This window comes from Ailuropoda melanoleuca, chromosome 16, assembly GCF_002007445.2.
Source record: "Ailuropoda melanoleuca isolate Jingjing chromosome 16, ASM200744v2, whole genome shotgun sequence".
NCBI classification, from domain to species: domain Eukaryota; kingdom Metazoa; phylum Chordata; class Mammalia; order Carnivora; family Ursidae; genus Ailuropoda; species Ailuropoda melanoleuca.
In genome coordinates this window covers 38,262,747-38,287,616 of record NC_048233.1, presented here as the reverse complement: position 1 = coordinate 38,287,616, position 24,870 = coordinate 38,262,747, and the positions used below count along the sequence as shown (strand labels likewise).

At 40.9% G+C, this 24,870-nt stretch overlaps 2 protein-coding genes across 10 annotated transcripts in view; one reads left to right on the top strand and one right to left on the bottom strand.

Moving 5' to 3' along the window:
- PFKM (phosphofructokinase, muscle) overlaps window positions 1–19,428 on the bottom strand; it is a 43,124-nt gene extending 23,696 nt beyond the window's left edge. Inside the window, exons 1-3 of one of the 4 annotated variants that reach the window (XM_019800807.2) lie at window positions 19,322–19,351; window positions 17,285–17,375; window positions 16,526–16,648 (exon numbers count right to left, since the gene is read on the bottom strand). In XM_019800807.2, coding sequence (XP_019656366.2) covers window positions 16,526–16,648; window positions 17,285–17,375; window positions 19,322–19,330 — 223 coding nt within the window. In that variant the 5' untranslated portion in view covers window positions 19,331–19,351. Of the gene's footprint in view, window positions 1–59; window positions 207–16,525; window positions 16,649–17,284; window positions 17,376–19,321 lie in introns of those variants that run through there. The other 3 variants (XM_034644718.1, XM_034644719.1, XM_011226319.3) reach the window with 3 other exon arrangements.
- SENP1 (SUMO specific peptidase 1) overlaps window positions 18,394–24,870 on the top strand; it is a 61,432-nt gene continuing 54,955 nt past the window's right edge. Inside the window, exons 1-3 of one of the 6 annotated variants that reach the window (XM_034644724.1) lie at window positions 18,394–18,708; window positions 22,457–22,504; window positions 23,910–24,040. In XM_034644724.1, the coding sequence (XP_034500615.1) occupies window positions 18,495–18,708; window positions 22,457–22,504; window positions 23,910–24,040 (393 nt within the window). In that variant the 5' untranslated portion in view covers window positions 18,394–18,494. Of the gene's footprint in view, window positions 18,709–18,768; window positions 19,158–22,456; window positions 22,505–23,909; window positions 24,041–24,870 lie in introns of those variants that run through there. The other 5 variants (XM_034644720.1, XM_034644722.1, XM_034644721.1 and 2 more) reach the window with 5 other exon arrangements.

The following is a 24,870-nucleotide window of genomic DNA, read 5'->3' as shown; positions in this document are numbered from 1 at the left end:
GTCATCCCCACCTCTCTCTAGGCTTTCCCCCTGGGTCTTTACCCAAGGGCCCCTCTTGCCTTTTAGTCTTAGCTCTCCTCCGCCACGGCTTCCTTGCGGACTGTCCTTGGGGAAGGGGGAGGGGAGCTTGGCGAACGCGGGGAGGAGCCAGGTGGAGGCAATGAGGGAGGAGAAAGAGGCTTCCCAACCTCCACTGGCTGGTGCCGGCCCGGAGGCTCCGCCTCTTCACGCTCCTCTTTCTCCTCCCCTCGCTCCTTCTCCCAGGGACAGCTCAGAGATGGCATCAGCTTAGTGTCTCCACTCCCAGATGGTTCTCGGGTCCCTAGCTCTGTCTTGGGAGCCATCAGCTCCTGTACACAGTGGGAATCAGAAATTACTGAGTTGCCTCCCAGGATGTCCGCAGAGACAACTTTTTCCTAGCTGGGACTGACTGAGACTCCTTGCATTCAAACACCCTCGACAACTAATAAACCCGCCCCTCTGGCCTGATGCATTGTCTCTCACCTCTTTCATTCTGTAAACAAACATTTATGGAAAGTCTTTGTGCCAGGTTTTGTATTAGGTGCTGAGGGATGAAAAGATAAAGGAAATAGAGTCCCTGCCCTGGAGGAACATTGAACACTGGTACTTTCTTTAGAGGGACCTCAAAAACTCCTTTTACATGTATGTACCTTTCTCAGAGAAAAGACAGGGCTACAAAGCAAACAGCCTCCACCACAGGAACCTGGGCAGAGTATTCCCAGAGCTAAAGGTGCCCCTTTTCCTCAATCCCCTTTCTTCCTTCCTCTCTTCACCCAGGGCTTTGCGGCAGTGCCTCCCCGCAGGCACCTCTTCTCTCCTGGCTCTTTCTACTGCCCCTCCTCTTTTGTTTCTGCCCTTGCATATTCTGCCTGCAAACAGTAAGAATAAAGACGAAGCCATCGGAACACACAAAACTAACTTTTGTGATGCAAATGTTACCATCAAAAGACAACCTACGGAACAGGAGAGAATATTTGCAAATCACGTATGTGATAAGGGACTGGAATCCAGAATATAAAAATAACTCTTGCCATTCAATAATAAAAGGATAATAACCCAATTTAAAAATGGACAAAAAGTCTGAACAGACACCTCACCAATGAAGATATACAGATGGCAAATAATCACATAAAATGATGCTGAGCATCATATGTCATTTGGGAACTGCAAATTCAAACTCTGAGCTACCACTACATATTATTAGAATGGCTAGCATCTAACAAGCAAGCAAACAAAACCTGACAATACCAAATGCTGACAGGAATATAGAGCAACAGGAACCCTCATCTTTTGTTGGGAATGCAAAATGGTACAGTCACTTTAAGAGAGTTTGGCAGTTTCTTATAAAGCTAAATATAGCCTTATTATACGATCCAGCAATCACACTCCTCTAAGTATTTACCCAAATGAGCCAAAAACTAGATCCACACAAAAACCTGCACATAAATGTTCTTAACAGCTTATTCATAATTGCCAAAAACTGGAAGCAACCAAAATGTCCCTCAAAAGGTGAATGGATAAATTGTGGTGTATCAATTCAATGGAATATTACTTAGCAATAAAGAGAAATGACTATGAAGCCAAGAAAGGACATAGAGGAAACTTAAATATTTATTGCTTAGTCAAAGAAGCCAGTCTGAAAAGGCTAACTATATGATTCCAACTAAATGACATTCTGGAAAAGGTAAAACGATAGAGATAGTAAAATGATCAATGGTTGCCAAGGGCTTGGAGTAGAGAGGGAGTGACAAAGGGGTGGAGCACAAGGGATTTTTAGAGCAGTAAAACTACTTTCCATGATGCTATAAAGCTGGATACATGACATTGTGTATTTGTCAAAACTCATAGAACTTAAAACACAAACAGTGAACCCTAATGTAAACTATGGACTTTAGTTAATAATAATGTATCAATATTGGCTCATCAGTTGTAACAAATGCACCACACCGATGCAAATAGTAATAAATGGAAACTGACCAGGGGAGAGGAAACTGTGCAGTCTCCTCAATTTTCTGTAAGCCGAAAACTTCTCTAACAAAGTCTGCTAATTTAAAAAACATACTCTCTTCAATGAAATATCTCATAAAATTGTAATATTAAAAAACAAAAAAAATGGGCAAGGGTTTAAATAGACATTTTTCTAAATAAAATATACAAATAACCAAGAAGCATATGAAGAGATGCTCAACATCACTGATCACCAGGGAAATGCAAATCAAAGCCACAATGAGATCCCACTTCACACCTATTAGGACGACTATTACAGAACAAAAACAAAAATGGAAAAAAAACAAGTATTGGAGAGGACCTGGAGAAACTGGAGCCCTGTGTATTGCTGGTATAAACATAAAGTCATACCGTCACTATGGAAAACAGTTTGGCAGTTCCTCATGTTAAACAGTTACCATATGACCTAGCAATTCCACCCCTAGGTATACGCCCAAGGAAAATGAAAACATATGTATACACACACACACGCACACACACACACGTACAAATGTGTACACCAAGGGTCATAGCAGCTTTATTCATAGTAGGCAAAAAGTGGAAACAGGCCAAATGTCTATCAAATGATGAAGGGGTAAATAAAATGTGGCATGTCCATACAATAGAATATTACTTGGCAATAAAAAGAACGAAGTACTGTTACATGCTGCAACAGGGATGAAGCTTGAACACATGCTGCTAGGTGAAAGGAGCTATTCACAAAAGACCATCTGCCATATGATACCATTTATACAAAATGTCCAGAATAGTCAAATCCATAGAGACAGAGAGCAGATTAACAGTTGTGTAGGTCTATGGGGAAATGAGGGGTGACTGTTAATGGGGACAGGATTTCTTCTGTGGGTGATGGAAATGTCCTAAACTTAAAATGACTGCAAAACCCTATGAACATACTATATTCCATTGAATTGTAAGCTTTCATTGTAATGAAGTTGATCTTATCAATTGTAGTTGGCCCTTGAATAACATGGGTCCACTTGTGCATAGTTAAAAGTTACTACTATTAGTAGTTAAGTTTTGGGGAAGTCAAAAGTTAATATGCTGATTTTCAACTGCACAAGCGTTGGTGCCCTTAAGCCCCATGTTGTTCAAGGGCCAAATGTACTAATGGTTTACTGTTGACTGGAAGCTTTACCAATAGCATAAACAGTTGACTGCCACATATTTTGTATGTTGTATGTACTGTATACAGTATTCTTAAAATAGAGCAAGCTAGAGAAAAGAAAATGTTAAGAAAGTCATAAGGAAGAGTAAGTATGTTTACAGTACCATAAAAAATCTGTGTATAGGGTGCCTGAGTGGCTCAGTCATTAAGCGTCTGCCTTTGGCTCTGGTCGTGATCCCAGGGTCCTGGGATCGAGCCCCGCATTGGGCTCCCTGCTCATTTGGCTCCCTGCTCAGTGAGAAGCCTGCTTCTCCCTCTCCCTCTCCCACTCCTCCTGCTTGTATTCCCTCTCTCACTTCCTCTCTCTCTTGTCAAATAAATAAATAAAATCTTTTAAAAAAAAATCTGTGTATATGTGGACCTCCATAGTTCAAACCTGTGTTGTTCAAGGGTCAACTGTATTTCTTTCATGGATAGTATCTTTGGTATTGTATCTAAAAAGCTTCACCATACCCCAAGATCACCTAGGTTTTGTCCTATGTTATCTTCCAGAATTGCATAGTTTTGCATTTTACATTTAAGAGATATAAATATAAATTTACATCATAAGAGATATTGATCTGCAGTATTCTTTTCTTTTAATATCTTTGTCTGGTTTTGGTATTATGGTAATGCTGGCCACATAGAATGACTTAGAAGTATTTTCTCTGCTTTTATCTTCTGAAAGAGCTCGTAGAATACTGGCAAAATTTCTTCCTTAAATGTTTGCAGAATTCACCAGGAATCTATCTGGGACTGGTGCTTTCGTTTTTGAAAAGTTATTATTAATTCAATTTATTTGATAGATTTAGGCCTATTCAGATCACCTATTTTTTCTTGTATGAGTTTTGACACATTGTGTCTTTCTTTCAAGGAATCAGTCCATTTCATTTAGGTTATTAAATTTGTGGGCACAGATTTATTCATAGTATTCTTTTATTACCCTTTTAATTTCCCTGGAATCTGTAGTGGTGTCCCCTCTTTTATTTCTGATAGTAATTTATGTCCTCTCTCTTTTTTCCTTAGGTAGCCTAAAGTTAAAGGCTTACGGGTTTTACTGATTTTTTTCAAAGGACCATCTTGTGGCTTCATTGATTTTTTTTTCTTTTCAATTTTATTGGTTTCTGCTCTAATTCTTTTCTTTTTCTTCCTGCTTGGGGGAGGGAAGGTCAGAGGGAGAGGGAGAGAGAGAATCTTATGCAGGATCCACACCCAGTGCAGAGCCAGACACGGGGCTCCACCTCATGACCCTGAGATCATGACCTAGGCTGAAATCAAGAGTGGGACGTTCAACCGACTGAGCCACCCAGGTGCGCCGATTTCTGGTCGAATTCTTATCATCTTTTTTTCTGCTTTGGATTTAATTTGCTCTTCTCTTACAGTTTCCCAAGTTGGAAACTTCAATTATTGATTTTAGACCTTCTATTCGTATATATGCATTCAATGCTATAAATTTCCCTTTAAGCACTGCTCCCACTGCATCCAACAAATTTTGCTAAGTTGTGTTTTCATTTTCATTTAGTTCAAAATATTTTTAAATTTCTCTTGACATTTCTTCTTTGACCTATGTGTTATTTATGCGTTGTTTAATCCTCACATATTTGGGGATTTTCCACTTATCTTGCTGTTACTGATTTCTAGTTTAATTCCATTGCGGTCTGAGAGCAGACATTGTAGGATTTCCGTTCTTTCAGTTAAGGTGTGTTTTATGGCCCAGAATGTGGTCTATCTTGGTGAGTGTTCCATGTGAGCTTGAGAAAAATGTGTTCTGCTGTTGCTGGAGAAACTGTTGATGTCATTTATATCATTTGATTGATGATGTTGTTGAGTTCGACCATGTCTTTACTTATTCTCTGCCTCCTGAATCTGTCCCTTTCAGAAAGAAGAGTGTTGAAATCTCCAATTCTGATAATGGATCTCTCTCTCCTTTCACTTCTATCAGTTTTGTCCTCAGGTATTTTGATGCTGTATTGTTAGACACATACCTATTAAGGACAGATATATCTTCTTGGAGATGACCCCTTTATCATTACACGATGCCTTTCTTTATCTCTGATAACTTTCCTTGCTTTGAAGTCTGCTCTGTCTGAAATTAATAGAGCTACTACTGCTTTTTAAAAATTAGCTTTAGCATAATGTATTTTTCTCCCTCTACTTTTAATCTATATTTATCTTTATATTTATAGTCAGTTTCTTACGGACAAACATATAGTTGGGTGATGTTTTTGATTCACTCTGACAATTTATTAATTGATGCATTTAGACCACAACATTCAAAAGTGATTATTGATACATTTGGATTAACATCTACCATATTCATTCCTGTTTTCTATTTGTTGCCCTTGTTCTTTGTTCCTACTTTTGTCTTCCACTCTGCCTTTTGTGGTTTTAATTGAACATTTTATATGATTACATTCTCCTTTCCTAGCATATCAGTAATATTCTTTCACTTTTTTAGTGGTTGCCCTAGAGTTTGCAATATTTCATTTACACCTAATTCAAGTCCACTTTCGTACAGCACTATACCACTTTGCGGGTGGTACGATTACCTATAATAACAAAATAATCCTAATTCCTTCTTCCCATCCCTTGTTTCATTGCTGTCATTCATTTTACTCATATATAAACATCCATAAGTATATACAGCCCATCCTTGCACAACACTGGTTTGAATTGTGCAGGTCCATGTATATGCAGATTTTTTTACAGTCCTGTAAATGTATTCTCTTTGACTTATGCTTTTCTTAACAACATCATCTTTTCTGTAGTTTACTTTATTGTGAAAATACAGTATGTAATACATAAAACATACAAAATATATCAATTGACTATTTTTGTTATTGGTAAGGCTTCCAGTCAATAGTAGTTAAGTTTGGGGGGAATCAAAAGTTATACATGGATTTTCACCTGTGCCCTTAACCCCCAAATTGTTCAAGAGTAAACTGTACAGATATATGTGAGTTTGCATAATTGGATACATTGCTGCGACTATAATTTTGAACAAGTTATTATCTATTAGATCAACTAGGAACAAGAAAAATAATTTTTTGCTTTATCTTCATGTATTCATTTTTTGATGCTCTCTTCTTTATGTAGATACAAGTTTCTGACCCACGTTATGTTCCTTCTCTCTAAAGAACTTCTTTAACATTTCTTGCAAGGCAGGTCTACTGGCAACAAATGCCCTCAATTTGTCTGAAAAAGTCTATTTCTTCACTTCTAAAGGAAAATTTTGCAGGATACAGAATTTTAGGTTGGGGATTTTTTTCTCGCAACATTTCAAACGTTTCACTCCATGCATGGTTGCATGGTTTCTGAGGAGAGGTCAGATGTAACTCTTTTTTGTTCTGTAGGTAAGGTGTTTTTTCCTCCAGCCTCTTTTGGTACTTTATCTTTGATTTTCTGTAATTTGAAAATGATGTGCCTAGGCGTAGAGGGTTTTGTCTTTATTTTTGGCATAGATCTCTGAGCTTTCTGGATCTGTGGTCTGATGTCTGACACGAATTTGGAGAAATTCTCAGTCATCATTGTTTCAAATATCTCTTCTGATCCTTTATCTTTCTTTCCTCCCTTTAGTATTTCCATTATGTGTATGTTACATCTATTGTGGTTGTCCCACAGTCCTTGGATATCACATTCTGTCTTCTTCAGTACTTCTTTTCTTTTCTTTTTGGTTTTTGAAAATTGTATTGATATAGTCTCTAGTTCAGAGTCTCCTCAGCCATGTCCAGTGTACTAATACCAAAGGCAGTCTTCATTTCTATTATAGTGTTTTTTATCTCCGGCATTTCTTTTGGGCTCTTTCTTAGGATTTCCATCTGTCTGCTTACATCGTTCCTCTGTTTTGTATGCTATTTTATTCATTAGAGTCCTTTGCACATTATTCATAGGTGTTTAAAATCCCTAGTCTGCTAATGCCCTATGATGGGTTCTGATGTTTGCTCAGTCTCTTCAAATTGTGGTGTTTTTTTTGCCTTTTTATATGCCTTGTAATTTTTTCTTGATAGCCAGACATGATGTAATGGGTAAAAGGAAATGCTGTAAATAGGCCTTTAGTAACAGGGTGGTAAGATGTGGTGAGGAGAGGATGCATTCTATAGTCCTATAATTAGATTTCAGCCTCGGGGCGCCTGGGTGGCGCAGTCTTTAAGTGTCTGCCTTTGGCTCAGGGCGTGATCCCAGTGATCTGGGATCGAGCCCCACATCAGGCTCTTCTGCTGGGAGCCTGCTTCTTCCTCTCCCACTCCCCCTGCTTGTGTTCTCTCTCTTGCTGGCTGTCTCTGTCAAATAAATAAATAAAATCTTTAAAAAAAAAAAAAAGATTTCAGCCTCTGCCCTGAGACTGTGAACTTCACAAGCATTTCTCAGGTTTTTCTCCCAGGGCCAGAATGGCTAGAGTGGGCTGGAGTTGGGTATTTCTCTCCCTCAGGTAGTCAGGCCCTGATAATACCCCAGTAAGTAAGGCTCTGGTTAATTAGTTTCCTCTGAAGGTCGGGCTTGTTAACCAGAAAAGAATGCTCTGGTGTATTTCAAATGGTTCCTTTTCTCCTCGCACTGTGGGAAGCCTCAGGGGTTTTTCTCTGATATTTACTGTGAGAATGTGCTTGAGCTCCTGAAAGGAAATCTCACAATACTGTGGTGATTCCCTTTGACTGGGTCCCCCTGCAGTTTTTAACTCTCAGAATTGTCTACACTGAGCCTCCAGAAATTAGTTTTTACAATTCGGGTTTTCCTACCTCATCACTGGTTCCAAGAAGGCTTCCACTCATGGGTCTGCTCTAGTAAGTGGTGATGAGTTGTACTTGCCTGTCTGTCCCTCCAGCTTTGGGGCTAGCAGTCTGCCCTGTGTCCTCCCCCTTTTCTTATGGATCCAAGAAGAATTGTTAATTTTTCAGTCTCTTTACTTATTGCTAGGATGGGGTGGTGACTTGTAAGCTACTTATGAGGAATCAGTTTGGAATGCTAAAGTCCAAATTATACACTTTAAATGGGTGAATTTTATGATATGTGAATTATATCTCAATAAAGATGTTAAAAAGTTTTGGAAAAGGAAAAGTTAGAAAAGCTTCCCACAACATTCTAGAATTTCTAACTCCAACATAAAGGCTGAAATCTGAGAGGCAATCCATTCCTTACCTCTTCCACCCAATACCAACTCTTTTTTTTTAAAGATTTTATTTTTAAGTAATCTCTACACCCAATGTGGGGCTCAAACTTAAAACCCCAAGATCAAGAGTCATATGCTCTACCAACCGAGACAGCCAGGGGCTCCTACCCAAAACCAACTCTTAAGTCTTCATTGAAAGTGTTCTTTTTTTTTTTAAGTGTTCTTAATTAATTATTGCATTAATTAGTCTACGTTAATTAGGTGAAAGCAAGGAAATGTCACTGTTACTCATAGCCTTATCCAAAGACACTTGATCCTTTAGATTCCTTTTTCTGTCTAGCCATCAATCATCCCCAGGAATTCCTGGAAAACTTGATAAGCACAAATCAAGGAAATAGCATCTCAAAAGGCACCTAGGGAACGTTTAGGTCATTTGGGAGTGAAAGTCCTAGAAAAGAAGAATTTTCTCAGAAGTACTTAGGCCTTGCTTGTGGTCATCTTAATGCAATCTCCAAACTTGAAGATGTTATTTTCTGAGAATTAAACTAGTAAAAACTAACACAAAGTAGAGATACCTGGTGGAAGAAACACATCATATTAAGAAAAGCTGTAGGGGCGCCTGGGTGGCACAGCGGTTAAGCGTCTGCCTTCGGCTCAGGGCGTGATCCCGGCGTTATGGGATCGAGCCCCACGTCAGGCTCCTCTGCTGTGAGCCTGCTTCTTCCTCTCCCACTCCCCCTGCTTGTGTTCCCTCTCTCGCTGGCTGTCTCTATCTCTGTCAAATAAATAAATAAAATCTTTAAAAAAAAAAAAAAAAAGAAAAGAAAAGCTGTAAACATCTTCCTAATAAGAATCTTGAGAAATCGTATTCATTACTAACTCATACATTCAACAAATATTGAGTACTCATTATGTGCCAGCCATTCTACCAGGTACTGAGTTATAATAAACTCTCATGGAGCTTAAAATCTAGAGGGACTAACAAAGGTTCACAGGAAGTTTACATTTCCCTGGACCTGGGATATATTTGAAGAAATCAATACCCCAATTAGCAATTATAATGCACCAATTTCTTATGACATGAATATGTTAGTTGAGGGTAAATGGAGTAAAAAAAAAAAAAATGGAACCTGGATAATAAGAATTTGGCGGTGTTCATGTGGACCATTCCAAAGTAAGGCACCAATGGATACAAGTATTTCAGTATTCGAGAGATGGATGATACAATGAAACAATGATTAGTGCTCTAAAAATGAATTTTCTTTAATTTTAATCCTAAACTCCAAGACCATACATTTCACTTTTTCCTAATTTTCTGTTTATCAACCAACTTTTAAATTTCACATACAGTTTCTAAGGAAACTGAAAAACTTAGGTCATTTTAGCTAGCTATGGTTGACTTATCTTACATATCAAAATTTGGATGCATAATTTGATGGTAAATTGTTGATGGGAGAGAATGTTTGACATCTGGGCAGTTCTAGGAAATATGACATATGTCCAACCCTCCTCCCTCTAATCGGGGAGGCTGAGAAGCATTCCTCAGGGCAGGCTGTTGGGACATGAAGCCTACATGTAAATACAGTATGGTGACTATGGAAGAGAGGTTGAGGAAGGGGTCTAAACATTGCCATACAAGGTAGGGTACCTAAGAAAAGTGTCAGGAGTAAATCACACAGCTTAGCAGAATTAAGAACAGGAATCACAGGAGCAAAGCAGCAAGTTAGACAGTCAAACAAGAAATGATGCCAACACATTCTCCAGGTAACCAAACTAAGCCAGCGTCTGAATTTGAACTCATTCTGAGATTATTTTCATTGCTGGTATGGTTTAATGGGACTGAAAAAGGATACCCCGGACCCTTCCTCCAAAGGAGAGAGCTGAACTATCCTGAGTTTGTACTGGAAAAGAACCTGGGGCCCTCCGATAGGCTTCTCAAGGGGGTTTATGCCCATTGTAATGATGCAAATATGGGAATTAGCTAGGGTACTGCTGGAAATCTAGAACTTCATCCAAAACATAATCAGCTTTATTCAGTTGTTGAAGTTGGTAGCTGAAGGTCAGGATTTAGGGGACTTGGCAGAGATTGAGGAGAAAAAATGGACTGAACCCAAAAGAAGAAGGTCATCTGGACCGAGAAGTCCAAGTGGTTAAAATCACTATTTCTTCTATCTTGTACTATCTGGTTGTGGTCTTCCTGTTTTCAGCATGTCAGGAAAAGCTAATTGCACAGAGAAAAACCAAATGATATCTCACCTTATATATCATGCCCCGGTACCAAATGATGAAAAGCATATTCTTTATATTGATCTCAGAGTACAGGAAGGTATTTAGAAGGTTCTCTTGCTCTTCCCAGAGCTCTCCAGATAGCAGTTAGCTATTACGGTGTTGGCATGAAGTCCAGGGAAAGAATAAGTGCAAACATTATAGTTATTATAAAAGAAGGTATTCTGGAGGAGAGATGTGTCAGAAGAAGTTTAAAGATAATTCTGTAGCATTAGATAGGAAGAGCACTTCAGTAAACCAGTTGAGGTATTCTAAAGTACCTAGTTCATAATGCTCTGACCATTAGCCCTCTTAAGTAGTGGATAGGTAAATGAAGATAGAGAAAGCTTTGAACAGTACCTTCCAAACCAGGATAAAGCTGATTATTGCCCAGAAGCTGAGTAGTTCATGAAGAAGATCTCTTTAACAAGGATTACCTAAGGCTGGCACCAATGGGGGACAATAAAGAGGATGCTGTATGCCATACTCATGAGCCCATTCACTACTACAAGGATGGTGTCATGACTATGGAATGGGTACACATCTATTATTCAGACCACTGTGCTGACATGATGAAGCTGATGAGGATCTCGTTAACGGTGCTAGTAATGGTGGGCCAGGACATTTAGGAATGAGAAATAGGCACGGCGGTCATCCAGCTGTGACTGTAACCCAAGAGAACAGGAAATAGCATACTATAGGTTTCACATATTCAGCCAACAAATACAGAGCACCTAGGACATGTTAGGCACTGTTCTAGACTCAAAGGGGATCCAGGATGGGAAAAAACAAGCAAACAAACAAACAAACCTGTCTGTCCTCATGGAGCTTATATTCTTTTTTTTTTTTTTAAAGATTTTATTTATTTATTTGACAGAGAGAGAGACAGCCAGCGAGAGAGGGCACAAGCAGGGGGAGTGGGAGAGGAAGAAGCAGGCTCATAGTGGAGGAGCCTGATGTGGGGCTCGATCCCAGAACCCTGGGATCACGCCCTGAGCCGAAGGCAGACGCTTAACCGCTGTGCCACCCAGGCGCCCCTCATGGGGCTTATATTCTAATGAGAAAAGCAGATAATAAACAAATTAGTCAAGAGGCACCTGGGTGGCTCAGTTAAGCGTCTGGTTTGGGCTCAGGTCACGATCCCAAGTTGAGTCCCGCATCAGGCTCCCTGCTCAGGGAAACAAATATCTATCTGGTCCTCTCACTTCTACACAAGTCCTGGATCTCATCTAGTCGTTATCTGACTATAATCTGCTTTCCTCCACCAGGACGGAAGCTCCGTAAGGACAGGCCCTAGACACGGGCGTTAAACCACTGTCTGCACTGGAGAGTCATCTTTAGCTCTGGCTGAGCTGGGATGACCACTGGAGACAGAGCAGCTTCCGCTAGCCGCTAACACTGACATCTCCGACGGAGGGCACTGGCTGAAGACAATGGTTCTCAGTTCCAGTCTAGCAGATTCAGCCTCACCTGCATACTTGCCAGAAATGCAAATTCTTGGGTCCTACCTGGAACCTACTAAATCAGAAACTCTGGGGGTGGGGGCTCAACTATGTGGCTTAACAAGCCCTCCAGGTGATTCTAATGCACAATAAAGTTCGAGTTGTAAGGTACAAGTTATAGAGGTACGAGACCACCATCACTTGAAAAATAAATGTGCCCAGAAGGCTTGGATGGCTCCTATTTTCACCCATTAGGATCAAGTTCTTGGGAAAGCTGGGTCAAGAAAGAGGTCACAGGTAACAAGATGACTCCTACTATAGGTTGAAGGGGCCACCTTCAAGTCTTGAGTGTGGCAGAGGAAAACAAACTCTTCAGCGGAGGTACATAGTCTCAAGCTTAGACCAGATACACATTTTCCTTCCTTAAAGAAGTAAGCTTTGGGGGATATCAGAACAGAGAAGACAGATACTAACTGTGTAAGACCATCTGGGAGTCTTCCACTTCAGATCTGCTAACACCTCCTCGAGCATAACGTGAAAGGGTTAGCTGTGTAGTAAGTCCATAGGACTATACCTTTAGTCTCTTAAATACATTTCCCTGGGTTGACTGAGAGGCAGTTTTATAGGGGACCACCCAGACTAGGATGGTCAAAGCAGATGCATAAGATTATCTCTATTAGTCAGTAGAAGATGAAAAAGGTGTTCAGAGGTCTACTGGTATCCTTGCGTATTTGATTGAAAGAAGAGCATCCGTAGGCTATTTTCTTACTCAATGATCTTCCCAATTCAGTCGACAGTCGAAAAGCCCCNGTAGAAGATGAAAAAGGTGTTCAGAGGTCTACTGGTATCCTTGCGTATTTGATTGAAAGAAGAGCATCCGTAAGGCTATTTTCTTACTCAATGATCTTCCCAATTCAGTTGACAGTCGAAGAGCTCTGAGTGTTTCAGCTTTATGAAAACTCCAGTTCTCTGGAGCTGGTCCTAGAAGGTTGGGACCAGGAGACCAATGTTGAATGACATCTAGGTTGAGATTAAGATAATCTTTACAGAGGCAGAACTCCCACTGATTTTTCCCTCAGCAAGAGTACAGGCTCTTGGGTCACTTACAACATGGCATCTATATATGGAGAACCTTGTCTCTAATGCAGAAAACTAGTACACCTGCTTGGAAGAAACTTAGGCTGTGGGGAGCAATTATCTCCACGTACCAGTTGCATTCAGTATTAAAGAAATATTGCATCCTGGTCTGCATAAACCAGGTCGTGAGTGGTTTTGACAGTCCTATTATCAAAGGAACAGAACAGTGCTGGGAACTGGGCAATGCTGATGACAGATTGTCTAAAGGAAGGAAGGAATATGGTAGCAAGGTCTTATGCTACCAGGGATAAGTGGTAACACAGGGGGCAGATGGGGGTAACACTACTGTCTTGGTACACTTCCTCATTTGCAGCTTGATAAGTAGTCATCTCATCAGGTTGCCAAGGCTAGTCGTCCATCAATGGCCAGGAGAGGTGTGTGCAGAGGAGATGCTCTGGGTCTTAGTGGGTGGATCTGCTGGGTCAGAGCCTGGCCCCCAAAGCTATTGGTGCCTCTGAGCCTTTGTCCTGGAGGTCGTTGTCTCAAGCTCTCAGCTCTCCGGGAATTCTAACCACTTTTCCTTGCAAAGGTTAGGGGCCTAGGTGACTCACTCCTTTGCTGTGTCCCAGTGCAGGACCAAATGGCTTCCTTCTGTTGGGAACTGATCCTCCACAGGCCAGAAACACATGTGAAGGCTCACGCACATGAGCGCAACACACACACACACACACACACACACACACACACACACACACACACACGGGGCCTGCCTCATCACAGTACAGGCAGAGCTGGTCTATTCTAAGCCGCAGAGAGTCGGAGAAGATAGTAACTGCTTCCCCGCCAAGTGTGAGATTAGAAGCAAAATGTGTTCCATTTTCCACCAGGATTAGAGCTCAGCTTGTCCACACACAGCCTCACGTGCAGTCTCTATGAATTCTTCAGGCTGACAGCAACAGGGGGACATCAGGCCAGGGTTTTGGGGTGCTGTGGCATCAGTAGCTCTGGGCTCACCTCTGCCAACCATACTGTTTGATGGCATGACTTCCTCACTTATGCCCTTGGTGGAGGGAAGCCAGGCGGTGGCATTTCCCATCCCGCCAGAGCACAGAACCGCTCCTGCCCCCTCCAAGTCATCCTCAAGCCAGGAGCCAGATCCTGTCACCCTTCAGTGAGTTCCCACAGCTGGGGGGTGGTAAGAACTAGAAGGCACAGCATGATTTGGCTCTTACACTATCTTTATAGTTCAACCTCCAGCTACTCTTCCCTCACCCAAGATGTGCTGGCCTTCTCTGCTCCTCCATTGAGCCAAACCCCTTCTCAATTCAGATCCTACTGTCCCTTTTCCCAAAAAGCTCTTCTTTCCCCTTTTCCTGGCTAATGCCTACGCATCTTTCAGGTCTTCCTTAGAAAGGGTTTTTTCAATTCTCAGGCCAGATTAGGTACCTTGTTTTTACACCCTGATTATGTGGTATTATTTTCACTGTACTCGCCTCATTCTAAGGATCTGTGTGTGATGATGTGCTGCTGTCTTACTCCCACAGGACTACAAACTTGATGCCAGTAGGCAATGCACCTGTTTTGTTTGCTACTCTGTTCCCAGTGCCAACTACAGTGCCTGACGTAGTATGTGCTCAATTAATTTTCTCGGAAGGAATAAAAAGGAGGGAGGTAGGGAGGAGGGAAGAAAAGGAGGAAGGAAAAAAGGAAGGAAGCAGGCAGGGAGAGAGGCAGAAAAGGAGGAACAGAGGTTCCAATGGGGCTAATTGGGAAGACATTTGATTCTCCATCTCTAGGCGAAAAGCTGGAAGGGTTCACTGTATCTCTCACCAGAGGCCTCAGTGTTTAAAGGCAGAAGTTAACATCAGAATTTTGTTTGTGGGATAATGCTGAGTTCAAACCACTGAAGCGGCTACAATTGGATCATCAGAGCTAAGGGGGTCTGAGGTGAGTTTTAGGTATAGAGTAAAATGAAAACGGGAAAAGTGGGGAAGATAAGGGCAAATAAGAAATAATCTATACAAATTCAAGGAAGTGTAGGACAGGGCCACCAGCTGGGCTTACTTCTTGTACCTAGCAGCTATTATGGATGGGCAAAGCAAGTCTGATTAAAGGGGCAGAGACTACGCACAGTTGTCATATACAGACATATATTGCTCCAACATCCTAGTAAGTTGGTATTCTTGTGAGTATGGTTAACTCTAGGTTCACTAAAATGAGACTGAATTAAGCTATACTTTGTGCATTTCAAAGCTTAGGACTTTGCCACGGTGCCCTGCCTGCATGGTGCCCCGGCCGCAGTGAAACTCTGCCTCCCTTCCCCGCCTCTCTATGGCAGCCTCTTTTGAAATTCAACATTTTGAACCAAAGCTATCAAGCTCTTCGCTTACATGCTGTCTCATGTCATCTCCCTTCTTGACCGTGGTCTCCTGGGGGAAAGGGAAAGTGTCTAGCTCATCTTCTCAGCTATTGAGCCTAGTACAATGAGTTTGAACAGTAACTGTTTGAAAAAAATTACTGAGGGCTGCCTGGGTGGCTCAGCCGCTTAAATGCCTGCCTTCAGCTCAGGTCATGATCCCAGGACCCCACTTGGGGCTCCCTGCTCAAGGGGGGAGTCTGCTTTTTCCTCTACCTCTGTCCCTCCCCCTTGCTTGTACGCTCTCGCTCTCTCTCAAACAAAAATAAAATCTTAAAAAGAAAGAAAAAATTGAATAAATACTGCTATATATTTAACAGGTGCTGAGACTGATTACTCGAGTGAACTTGTTAACATCTTGAGGAAGACCACTTTAGACTTGACGATCTTGCTCAAAATAAGGAGTTGGACTCAGTGAGTCATTTTCACACTGTAAACTATTAGAAAAATGACAAGGTTATGTCTTTATATATAATTTTTACAATGTCTCTATTATTTCCAGTATATTATATACATAGTGGGAACTCAATAAATGTTCGCAGTGAACTGACTCCAATATAGATGTATGTCAGTTGAGAGGAAACGTAAAGATGTTTCCAACATTTCGTATAAATTGTTTAGGAGTTAAACACTACAAGAGAAATTTGTTATTAAATGGATTACTAAGATGAATATTTTTTACAATATTTAGAGTCACTTTGAAATATAATGACCCCTTTACGTAATCCATTTTTTGAGTTTCATATTTTTACATATCCAGGTTGCTGGTAATAGGATAAACTAGATTAGTGTCTTACAGCTGTTCTACAGTGTTCCACAGTGTTCAAGCTGTTCTTCATAGGGAGCACTGTCCCTCTTTCTAGAGTTTCCCAGATGATGTCCTACTCTCTCTCTTTCTCAATGTCTTCCCCCACCACACACACAAATTTTCTGTGCCTTAATTCAAATTTGGTAGTTGTATGCTAATTTATGATTTATGCATAAACTTCATTTCCCAATAATCCTTTCCACCTCTCCCCACCCCCTTGTTTAACCACATGCCTCACCATTTTTCAAAATAGGTATGCCTTCCACGGTGCCTGGATCATCCATAGCATGTAGAGACTTCAAGTCGTCTGGCTCAAGTGGTGGCTTTTGCATGAGCGTGCTGGAAGTTGAAGCCTCCCCAGCTGAGAAGAAATATCTCTAGGTTACCCTCAAGGTGGGATTCAGGGAAGGGAGTGCTACTTATTCTCATTCATTTCCTCTGTAACTCTTAGCTGTCCAGGGCCTTTTTCCCCATAATCCAGTGAAAAATTAGAGAAGTTATGACTTTTCACAATAACTAGCTTACCTTAAAAAAGGTTCTATTCCTTTGACATAAATGAGAGAAAAGCAGAACGTGTAACTAGCTACTTTGAGACTGGGGTAGAATGGAAAGCCATTTCTCTTTGGGACTCTATCTTATAGGTAACAATTACAGTTGTAACAAGGACTCTGACGGATGAGCCCAGAAAGGGATTCACAGAGCACAGAGAAATCAACTACCAGCTCATGCACTATAAATCTCGTTCTTCCCCAACATCCAGGTCCGTCCTTCTTATCTACCTGGGCCTATTCCCACATATGAGACCAAGATCTCACATGATACTTGTACAAGGAAGACACATGACTCAGAGACAAATATTTTACTATAGTGGGGATGGAACAAAGTCAGTTGGCTCCCAACACCTACATTTAGGCTAGTAAGTTTCACATCCTGTATTGAAACTCCCTGCAAGAGAACCCATCTGTCACTGGAGTGTATGATCAGGAGACAATGATACCTGTGCGCTGAGGAGGCCTGACTAACCCGCGAGATTGAATCACACACATGAAAAATTTCAGATGAAATTCCTCTTTACGCATGGCTGTCTCCTAGAAACAGAGATAGGAGTTTAATCCATATGAACACATCTGTGGAGTGATTAGTTGGACAAAACAGACATGAATCCGGTATGCCCAACACTAAAGGCCTTAGGACATGACAATATAAAACATCAGTATATGAAGGGATACAAATGATCTACTTTTATGTATTTGACAGGACAAGATCTCTTGAATTCCGCAAGCACCTCCTTTTCCCAGAGTAGGTAAAAGGCTGGGACCTCCAGAGCCACCCCTTAAGTATGAGCTCAGACTTTTGAGGTCTAGAGGGCCTACTCAGAAGCATTTCTCCAAGACTTCTAGACAGATCCTGGGTCCAGAGGACGAGTTGAAGGACTTGGCAAAAAGTCTGAATGAACAAACATACTTCTTCCCATTATTTTCTTTTTAAAAGTAGGGCACAGATTACATGTTAATCCATTCAGTCACAGGAACAACACCAGGGCCATTTAGTTCTTCAGAGGACCGACACCTGGGTCCTCTTCTATTTTTACTCAGAAAAGTAGATCTCTGGTGGACCCCAATAGCTTTCCTCACACCTCTGTCCATGTTTCAAACTCCTCCAGAATTCTGGAAGTTTCTACATTTTTCCGGAGTCTAACCTAAGCTAATCCTAAAACGCTTTTTTCCCCCCTTTTTCCGAATGGCCAGTCAAGCATGATGTGATGTAAAGAATACGGGAGTTCAAGTTAAGAAACTTGTTTCCTAGTCGCAGATATGCCATGCACTTTGTAACTTTGGGAAACGACTTCGCTTCCCTGAAACTGTTAAACTAAAATCTTTCCCATAACCACTACAAGCACTAACGTTCCGCGATTCGCAATGAAAAACGATACAGAGCTCGATTCGGCTCTCAGGTCTGCATCTGTCAAAGTGGCCACAAGTTCCCGCCAGTCCGGGGGAGGGGGGGCACAGCGAAAAGCTGCCATGGAAACCAGAGCGAAAGCAAAAATCGCCGAGCGGAACCAGAAGACGGCGTGCAAGGGGATCGAGGGAACAGAAAAAAGCGAAGGACGACGGGCACACCAACAGTAATCCGAGAACGAGAACGGGAACGAGAAAACCCCCAAACTGAAAGGGGAACACGGAAACTTATGACTTCAGCCTTAGATGGTCCCTGGGCTTCTCGGGCCTGGGCACACTGCGCAGGCGTTCCCCGGGTCCTCAACTCTGCTCTTTGACCTCCCGCCCCACCCCCACCCCTCCGCAGCCACCGGGCGGCTCTTCCGGTGTTGTGGAGGCTGTTCCGGTTCGCGGCGGTTCCCGGGTTTTGCGTTCCGCGCCCGGCCGGAAACCCCTTCGCATAGCAGCCGGTTCCGGTTCGGTGAGTGGCGGCGGGAAACTGGGGGAGGGGTGAGGATGGAGGGAGCCTGGGCCGGGAGGCAGTGCCGGTCCGGGCCCAGCAGCCTGGGCTGGGCTGGGCGGAAGCGGGGAGGGCTGTGGGGACGGCGCTTTTCCCTCTGCCCCGCCCCCTGGGACCACCTCCCCTCCCCCCTGCTCTCCACCGGCCGCGATCTGGCCGGCGGCCGTTAGTTAGGCATCCCGAGGCCGTTCCTTCAGGCCCCTTTCTCCTGGGCCGGGGAGAGGCCGTCTCCCTGCCGTTACCACGGGCCCCGTCCCAGCGCGCTGCCCTACTTGTGGGGAAAGGCCGGTTGGGATTTTGGGGCTCTCCCGCCCGGGCAGGGTCTTCTCTCAAGGGAAAGCTGTTTTCACCGGGAAGCTCAGCTTTCTGTTACACCTGCTTCACCTCCCGCCTTCCTTGAGACCTGAATGGTATTTCTCGACTACTTCTGCGTCTCACGTAAACATTTCTCCAACTCTTTTACTCTGTGGTATCTCCCTGAGGTGTGATATCGCTAGTGCCACCACCAGAGAGAAAAGGCTGGACCCTCCTGCCCAGGTTATGAAAATCCCCTGAACTGCCACGGTTTGCTTACCTGGCTCATCGCCTCCTGGTCATTCGCTTGAACCGTCTCTTCCTTGGTTGTAGCCTAACGTGGTCTCTCTGGATATATGCCCGGCTTCTCTTGAGCTTGGTGATTTCTGTTTATCGGTGCCTCTGCAGTATTTTTACTATCTCGTTGGCAATAACTTACTCCTTTATCACTTTCAAGTCAGCCTTATTAAGGTCATTTCACTTCACATTTGGTACACTTATGTGGGGTGGTGGTGATGCTTGTGAGTTTATATAAAGCCTTATGTAGGCTACCACCTATTTTACTTAGGGTCTTTGTTCTAACTGGATATTCTGAATGGAGTAGATCACACCATCTCCTAAATCTTTATCCTTTGTAGAGATAATTTGTGTTAAGCACTTGTGTTGAAAGGTAGATTACACTGAATTGGAAATTACAGTTGCAGTGAAGCTTTAAGCATCTCTTAAGCATGATCTCTCAACCTTCTTCCAATTTAGAGATCCCCCGTTTTCCCTTTAGTCCCAGTTTTGGAAGCCTCATTTCGGTTTTATTTTGAGAAGTCGCATTCATTTTTGCCTGATTCCAATTAATTATCTCGACTGCAAACATGGTCTTCATGTCACCGGTCTGATGAGTTAAATCCGGAGGGAGCAAATGGATTAAAAAACAGGTTCTGCCACTTCAGGGCTAGGTGATGTAACTCTTGACTACTGCTTTGAAAGTCTTCTCTTTTCTTTACCTGACTCCCACGCCTCCTGCCAGTGCACCAGTTTTTTTTTCTTGCTATAAGTATCTGTTCATGCATCAGGTTTCCCCCAGTAGACAGTGTTTCAGCAGCAGGGACCAGTTGTTACTCATCTTTGTATCCCTAGTACCTTGTATGTAATTGGTGCACAGTAAATGTATACTAAAGAAATTGAATGCTTAGTGTTTTAAGGTGTTAGAGTGTTAAGGTGTTAAGAGGAGAGATTACATGTAAAAGTATGAGAACCAAAAACAAATACATGATGATATACTACAAACTGTATCGTATATATATCCAGAGTTCCAAGTAGGAGGATTCACATGATCACTTCCACACCCTTCTCATATCGTAAATTATTCTAACCACATTTGGTCCTGGATAAAGCTATAATTGCCTCTCCTCAGTATATACTTTCTAGTAGCTTCATGGCAACTGTAAACATTCTCTTTTATAGCCACCTCTTTGCATGTAAGCTTATACATGTTTTGTTCTACTTGTTACATTCTGTTATTGTCAAGACTTTGCCATCTTTTTTTCCCTTTCAGATCTGTTATTTTTGTGTTCAGCTATTAACTTGACTTCACCTGAATACCTGTAACACCTTATATTCTTTTAGTAAATTGATGACCAGTGTGAACTAGGAAATGTTGTTAGAATACTTACAAGGAAAAAATTCTTAGGCTTGCAAGAATTTGGTGGCATCAAAGTTTCCAGATCAGCATTTCATGTTGAATCTTGGAGTAAAATATCTCTACTTCTAATGTAAATGGAAATGGCAAAAAGAAAGTAACATAAGCACACTGAAGAAACTGGATGTATTTGTATTAAAATATAAATGTGGGGCTTTAATTATTAAAATTATGAGACAGTGTGGCTCCCCCAGGACCATCCCCAAGAGATGAATTTTATCTTGCCAAAGTGTATGGATCCTTGAATGAAGATATGTTAAAGGATACCACGTTTTGTGGTGTTTGATGAAATCACATTTGCTTGGGAGTTAGGACACCCTGGATTTTTATCTTCCCTTTGCCCCATTTATGTGATTTCAGGCAAGTCACTTAACCTCTCTGGACATAGTCTCTAAAATTCTTTGATTTCTTGCTTGCTTCCCTCTTTACATCTGCCTTAGCAATGCAAAGGAAGCCACATGGCATTGTTCTACGGGGCACGAAGCTTTTAAATTGACATTCTCCTTGAATCAACAAAAAAGGCTAGTGATGACACTTATGAAAGAGCCTAAAAGAGTGAAATGTGAAAAAGCCACTGCTAGTTTATTGGTTGATAGGATTTTTTTTCCCTTAATGTGGAACCCAGGGAATTCTTTATTTAAAAAGGAAGAAGGGGAAAGAATAACCTGGAGAATTTCCAAATACAAGCCTTTTGTTAAGTTGAGCATTTGGAAACATACTTGAAGCCTAAATATAAGGCTTAAGTTAGTTGGGAATCCTCCCCAGCAAGACTGGGTAATCAGATGATTACTCTGCTTAGTCTGTAGACATGCCAAGAAAGGCTCAAGCAGGCTTCCTTCGTGTGTGCACTTCGTTGCGACCATGGGGAGTACCTATAACATCATCCAGTCTCCTTAGTATGTTGAAGCCCTGATATTGCTAAAGTGGATTGATAAAGTTGATGATAGACTAAAGTTGATGAAGTGCTCAATCTTTTTAAAAATATGGTAATAATATTACGAATATAGTAAGCGTGACTATTACCATCCCTAGTCTCCTCTTTGATCTGCCAAGAAGCATGTGTGCCCAGGGTATGTTTATTAACCTAGTTCCAAGCAGTTAGGCTTTTAAATTCCTCTTCCTGGAAAGATTAGATACATCAGAGGAGAAAATAATTTCATGTAGGCACAGGGACTTCGATTTGTAACAGTTTGATTAATGATGGGAGAGAAAGTACTTTAGTACAACTGGGAAGTATTTCTTGATTGTTCTTAGAATATCAGTAGCTATATTTGGCCACTGACTAAAACATATGGAAGAGAAGTCTAATGGGACCACCATAAGATCTGTCACTTGTTTATAAAATGGTTTAGTATGAGGTAATAGAGCAATGGATTGCAAAGAATTTCCTCGTCATAATTTCAGTGCAGTCACTGACTAACTTTATGACCATATGCAAATATATCTCCAAAGGGTTGGCACTACCGGCTTCTTGCTGTAATAGTCTGTGATTCTGCGGGTAGTCCATAATTGCTGTTTAATATAGCTCAGGGTTCATAAATGTTTGGAATTGCCTCAGCTAGTTTTAGTTTCTATTTTCTTCCATCAAGTCATCTCTCCTTACTACCTTATATTTTTCTCTTCTAAGAACACAAATGTCACTTTGAGTGGCTTCCTGTTCTATAATTATATGAAGGAGGTGTTTCAGTATGTAACATTTCTGTTTTCTGTCTTCTTTTATAGGACTTTGTACCTTTGCTAAAGTCAGTGATGTGAAAAGACCTGACATGGGTAAGTCTGACTATGAAATAGTAATTCACTCCTTTTAGTTACTCCGATTAGTTAAGTTGAATTGAAAGAACGTGGTGGGTTTTTTTTTTTTTTTGGTAGCATTTTCGGTATTTGCATCTTTGTGCTTAATAATAATCTTAAAGGCGATCTCAACCTAATTGTGTAATAATGTAATACCAGACATTTTTCTTTTGGTATAGACATTGTTTATAGCATCATTTGGAAGCATTTTCTCATTCATTGTATTGAAAAAGCCACATACACACTAGCAAACATTTACTATGTGCCAGGTCCTGTTCTGAGCACTTAAAATATATTAATTCATTTAATTTTTTACAACTGCCTTACACGGGTGCCTAATATCAACAGGGAAACTGAGGCACAGAGGTTAAGAAACAACTATAACTGGTAGAGCCAGAATTTAAACTCAGGCAGCCTGGTTCCAGAGTCCTTGTTCTTTCGTACTATGTTACCAACTTCTGTATGGTTAATAATTTGTTTAAGGTAGATTTTAAATTTCATTTAGCTAGTAGCATTGAGAATTAATTGTGATTACAACAATTTCCACTATTTATAATTCTTTATGTCTATAAAGGGATCAGTACAAGGTCAGGACTAGTAACCAGCTAGGAATAGGTTGAACAATTTATAGTTAGATCTGATAACATTCCATGTGCTTTTAAAGTCACGTTAGCCTTCTCTCTTCTGTTTTTACTTTTGCTTAGTCTACCTTCTCTTTCCCCTGGTCATTTGTTTTCACTTTTTCTCTAATATTTGATGTCATTGTAAGTCACTGAGTTCCGTCACTCTTATCTCTTACTATTCTAGCTGTTTTATACTAACAAACGTCTCAAAGGTGGTTATAAAGTAAGGTTGTGCCACAGCATTACAGTAATTGAGCTGGTGTCTGTTAAGAGCAATATGAATAAATGATACTTTTTGCAGAAAAAAAGTTAGGGTGGATTACTTTTTAAAGCACCTTTTTGAGTTAGACAAAGGAAATAAACAGTTGTTAACAGTGTTTGTTTCTGAGTGGTGAAATTTCTTTCCCTTTTTTTTAATAGTTAAATTTTTTTCTACAGTTAAAACATTCAAAGGTTTTTAGGGAAATTTTCATTTTTTTTTAAACTTTGAGTTAAGCTTTTTTTATACTTGCACAAATTTTGAACTATTTGGTAGATAAATGATCTCAGTCAATTCTATATAAGCCAATTTCTGCACATGGGCCTCTTTTTGGCAGTGACATTTTGAGGTTTCTGGCCAGTGGTTAGTTCTGAAAGAGAGGTTTTATTTGACTATAGAGATGTTCTTTGGGAATAATTTTTATTAGGTAAAATTATTTGTTCATAGGAAAGTAGTTATTGAAGAATTATGTGACTTGAATTAATTCGGATTCTTTCCCCAGATGATATTGCTGATAGGATGAGGATGGATGCTGGAGAAGTAACTTTGGTGAACCACAACTCCATTTTCAAAACCCATCTCCTGGCACAAACAAGTTTTCCAGAGGACCACCTTTCATTTTCTGACCATCAGGTTAGGAATAATTTTCTTCCCTTAGTTAATGAATTACTTTGGCTTAAGTTTTCATCTGATGTAATTTAAATGCCACACTCAAAAGGACAAACACATATAAACTTTTTAGAATCAATATTTCTGGTGTTTCGAATTCTTTTTGATATATTAAAGTTAAGACAAGAACTAGGCTGTGTATGAGTGTTTTGAGAACAGTATCTTTTAGAAAACTTTTATTTCTGTGCATATTACAATTACCAAAGCACAGCACAGTGTTCTTTTAAACTAGTGTCTTAAAATTGCTGAGCATTAAATGGGGAGGGATATGTAAATATACAGAAGCTCTGAGATTTCCCTGTGGTATAAAATGTAATTTCTCAAAGGACCAACATGAATAGCATCCCCTGGGAGCTTGTTAGAAATCCAGAATCCCAGGCTTAACCCCAGACCTACTGAATCAAAATCTACAGTTTTAAAAATTTCCAGCTGATAAATAGAAATACCACATGATCCAGTAGTTTTTCTACTGGGTACTTACCCAAAGAAAATGAAAATACTTAATCAAAAAGATGTATGCACCCCTATGTTTATTGTAGCATTATTTACAATAGCCAAAACATGGAAGCAACCTAAACATCCATTGGTAGGTGAATGGATAAGGAAGATGTGGTATACATATACACATATCATGCAGCCATAAAAAAGGATGAGATCTTGCCATTTGTGACAGTATGTATAGACCTAGAGAGTATTATGCTAAGTGAAATAAGACTGTGAAAGACAAATGTCATATGATTTCACTAATGTGTGGAATCTAAAAAACAAATAAATAATAGAACTTGATCTATAAA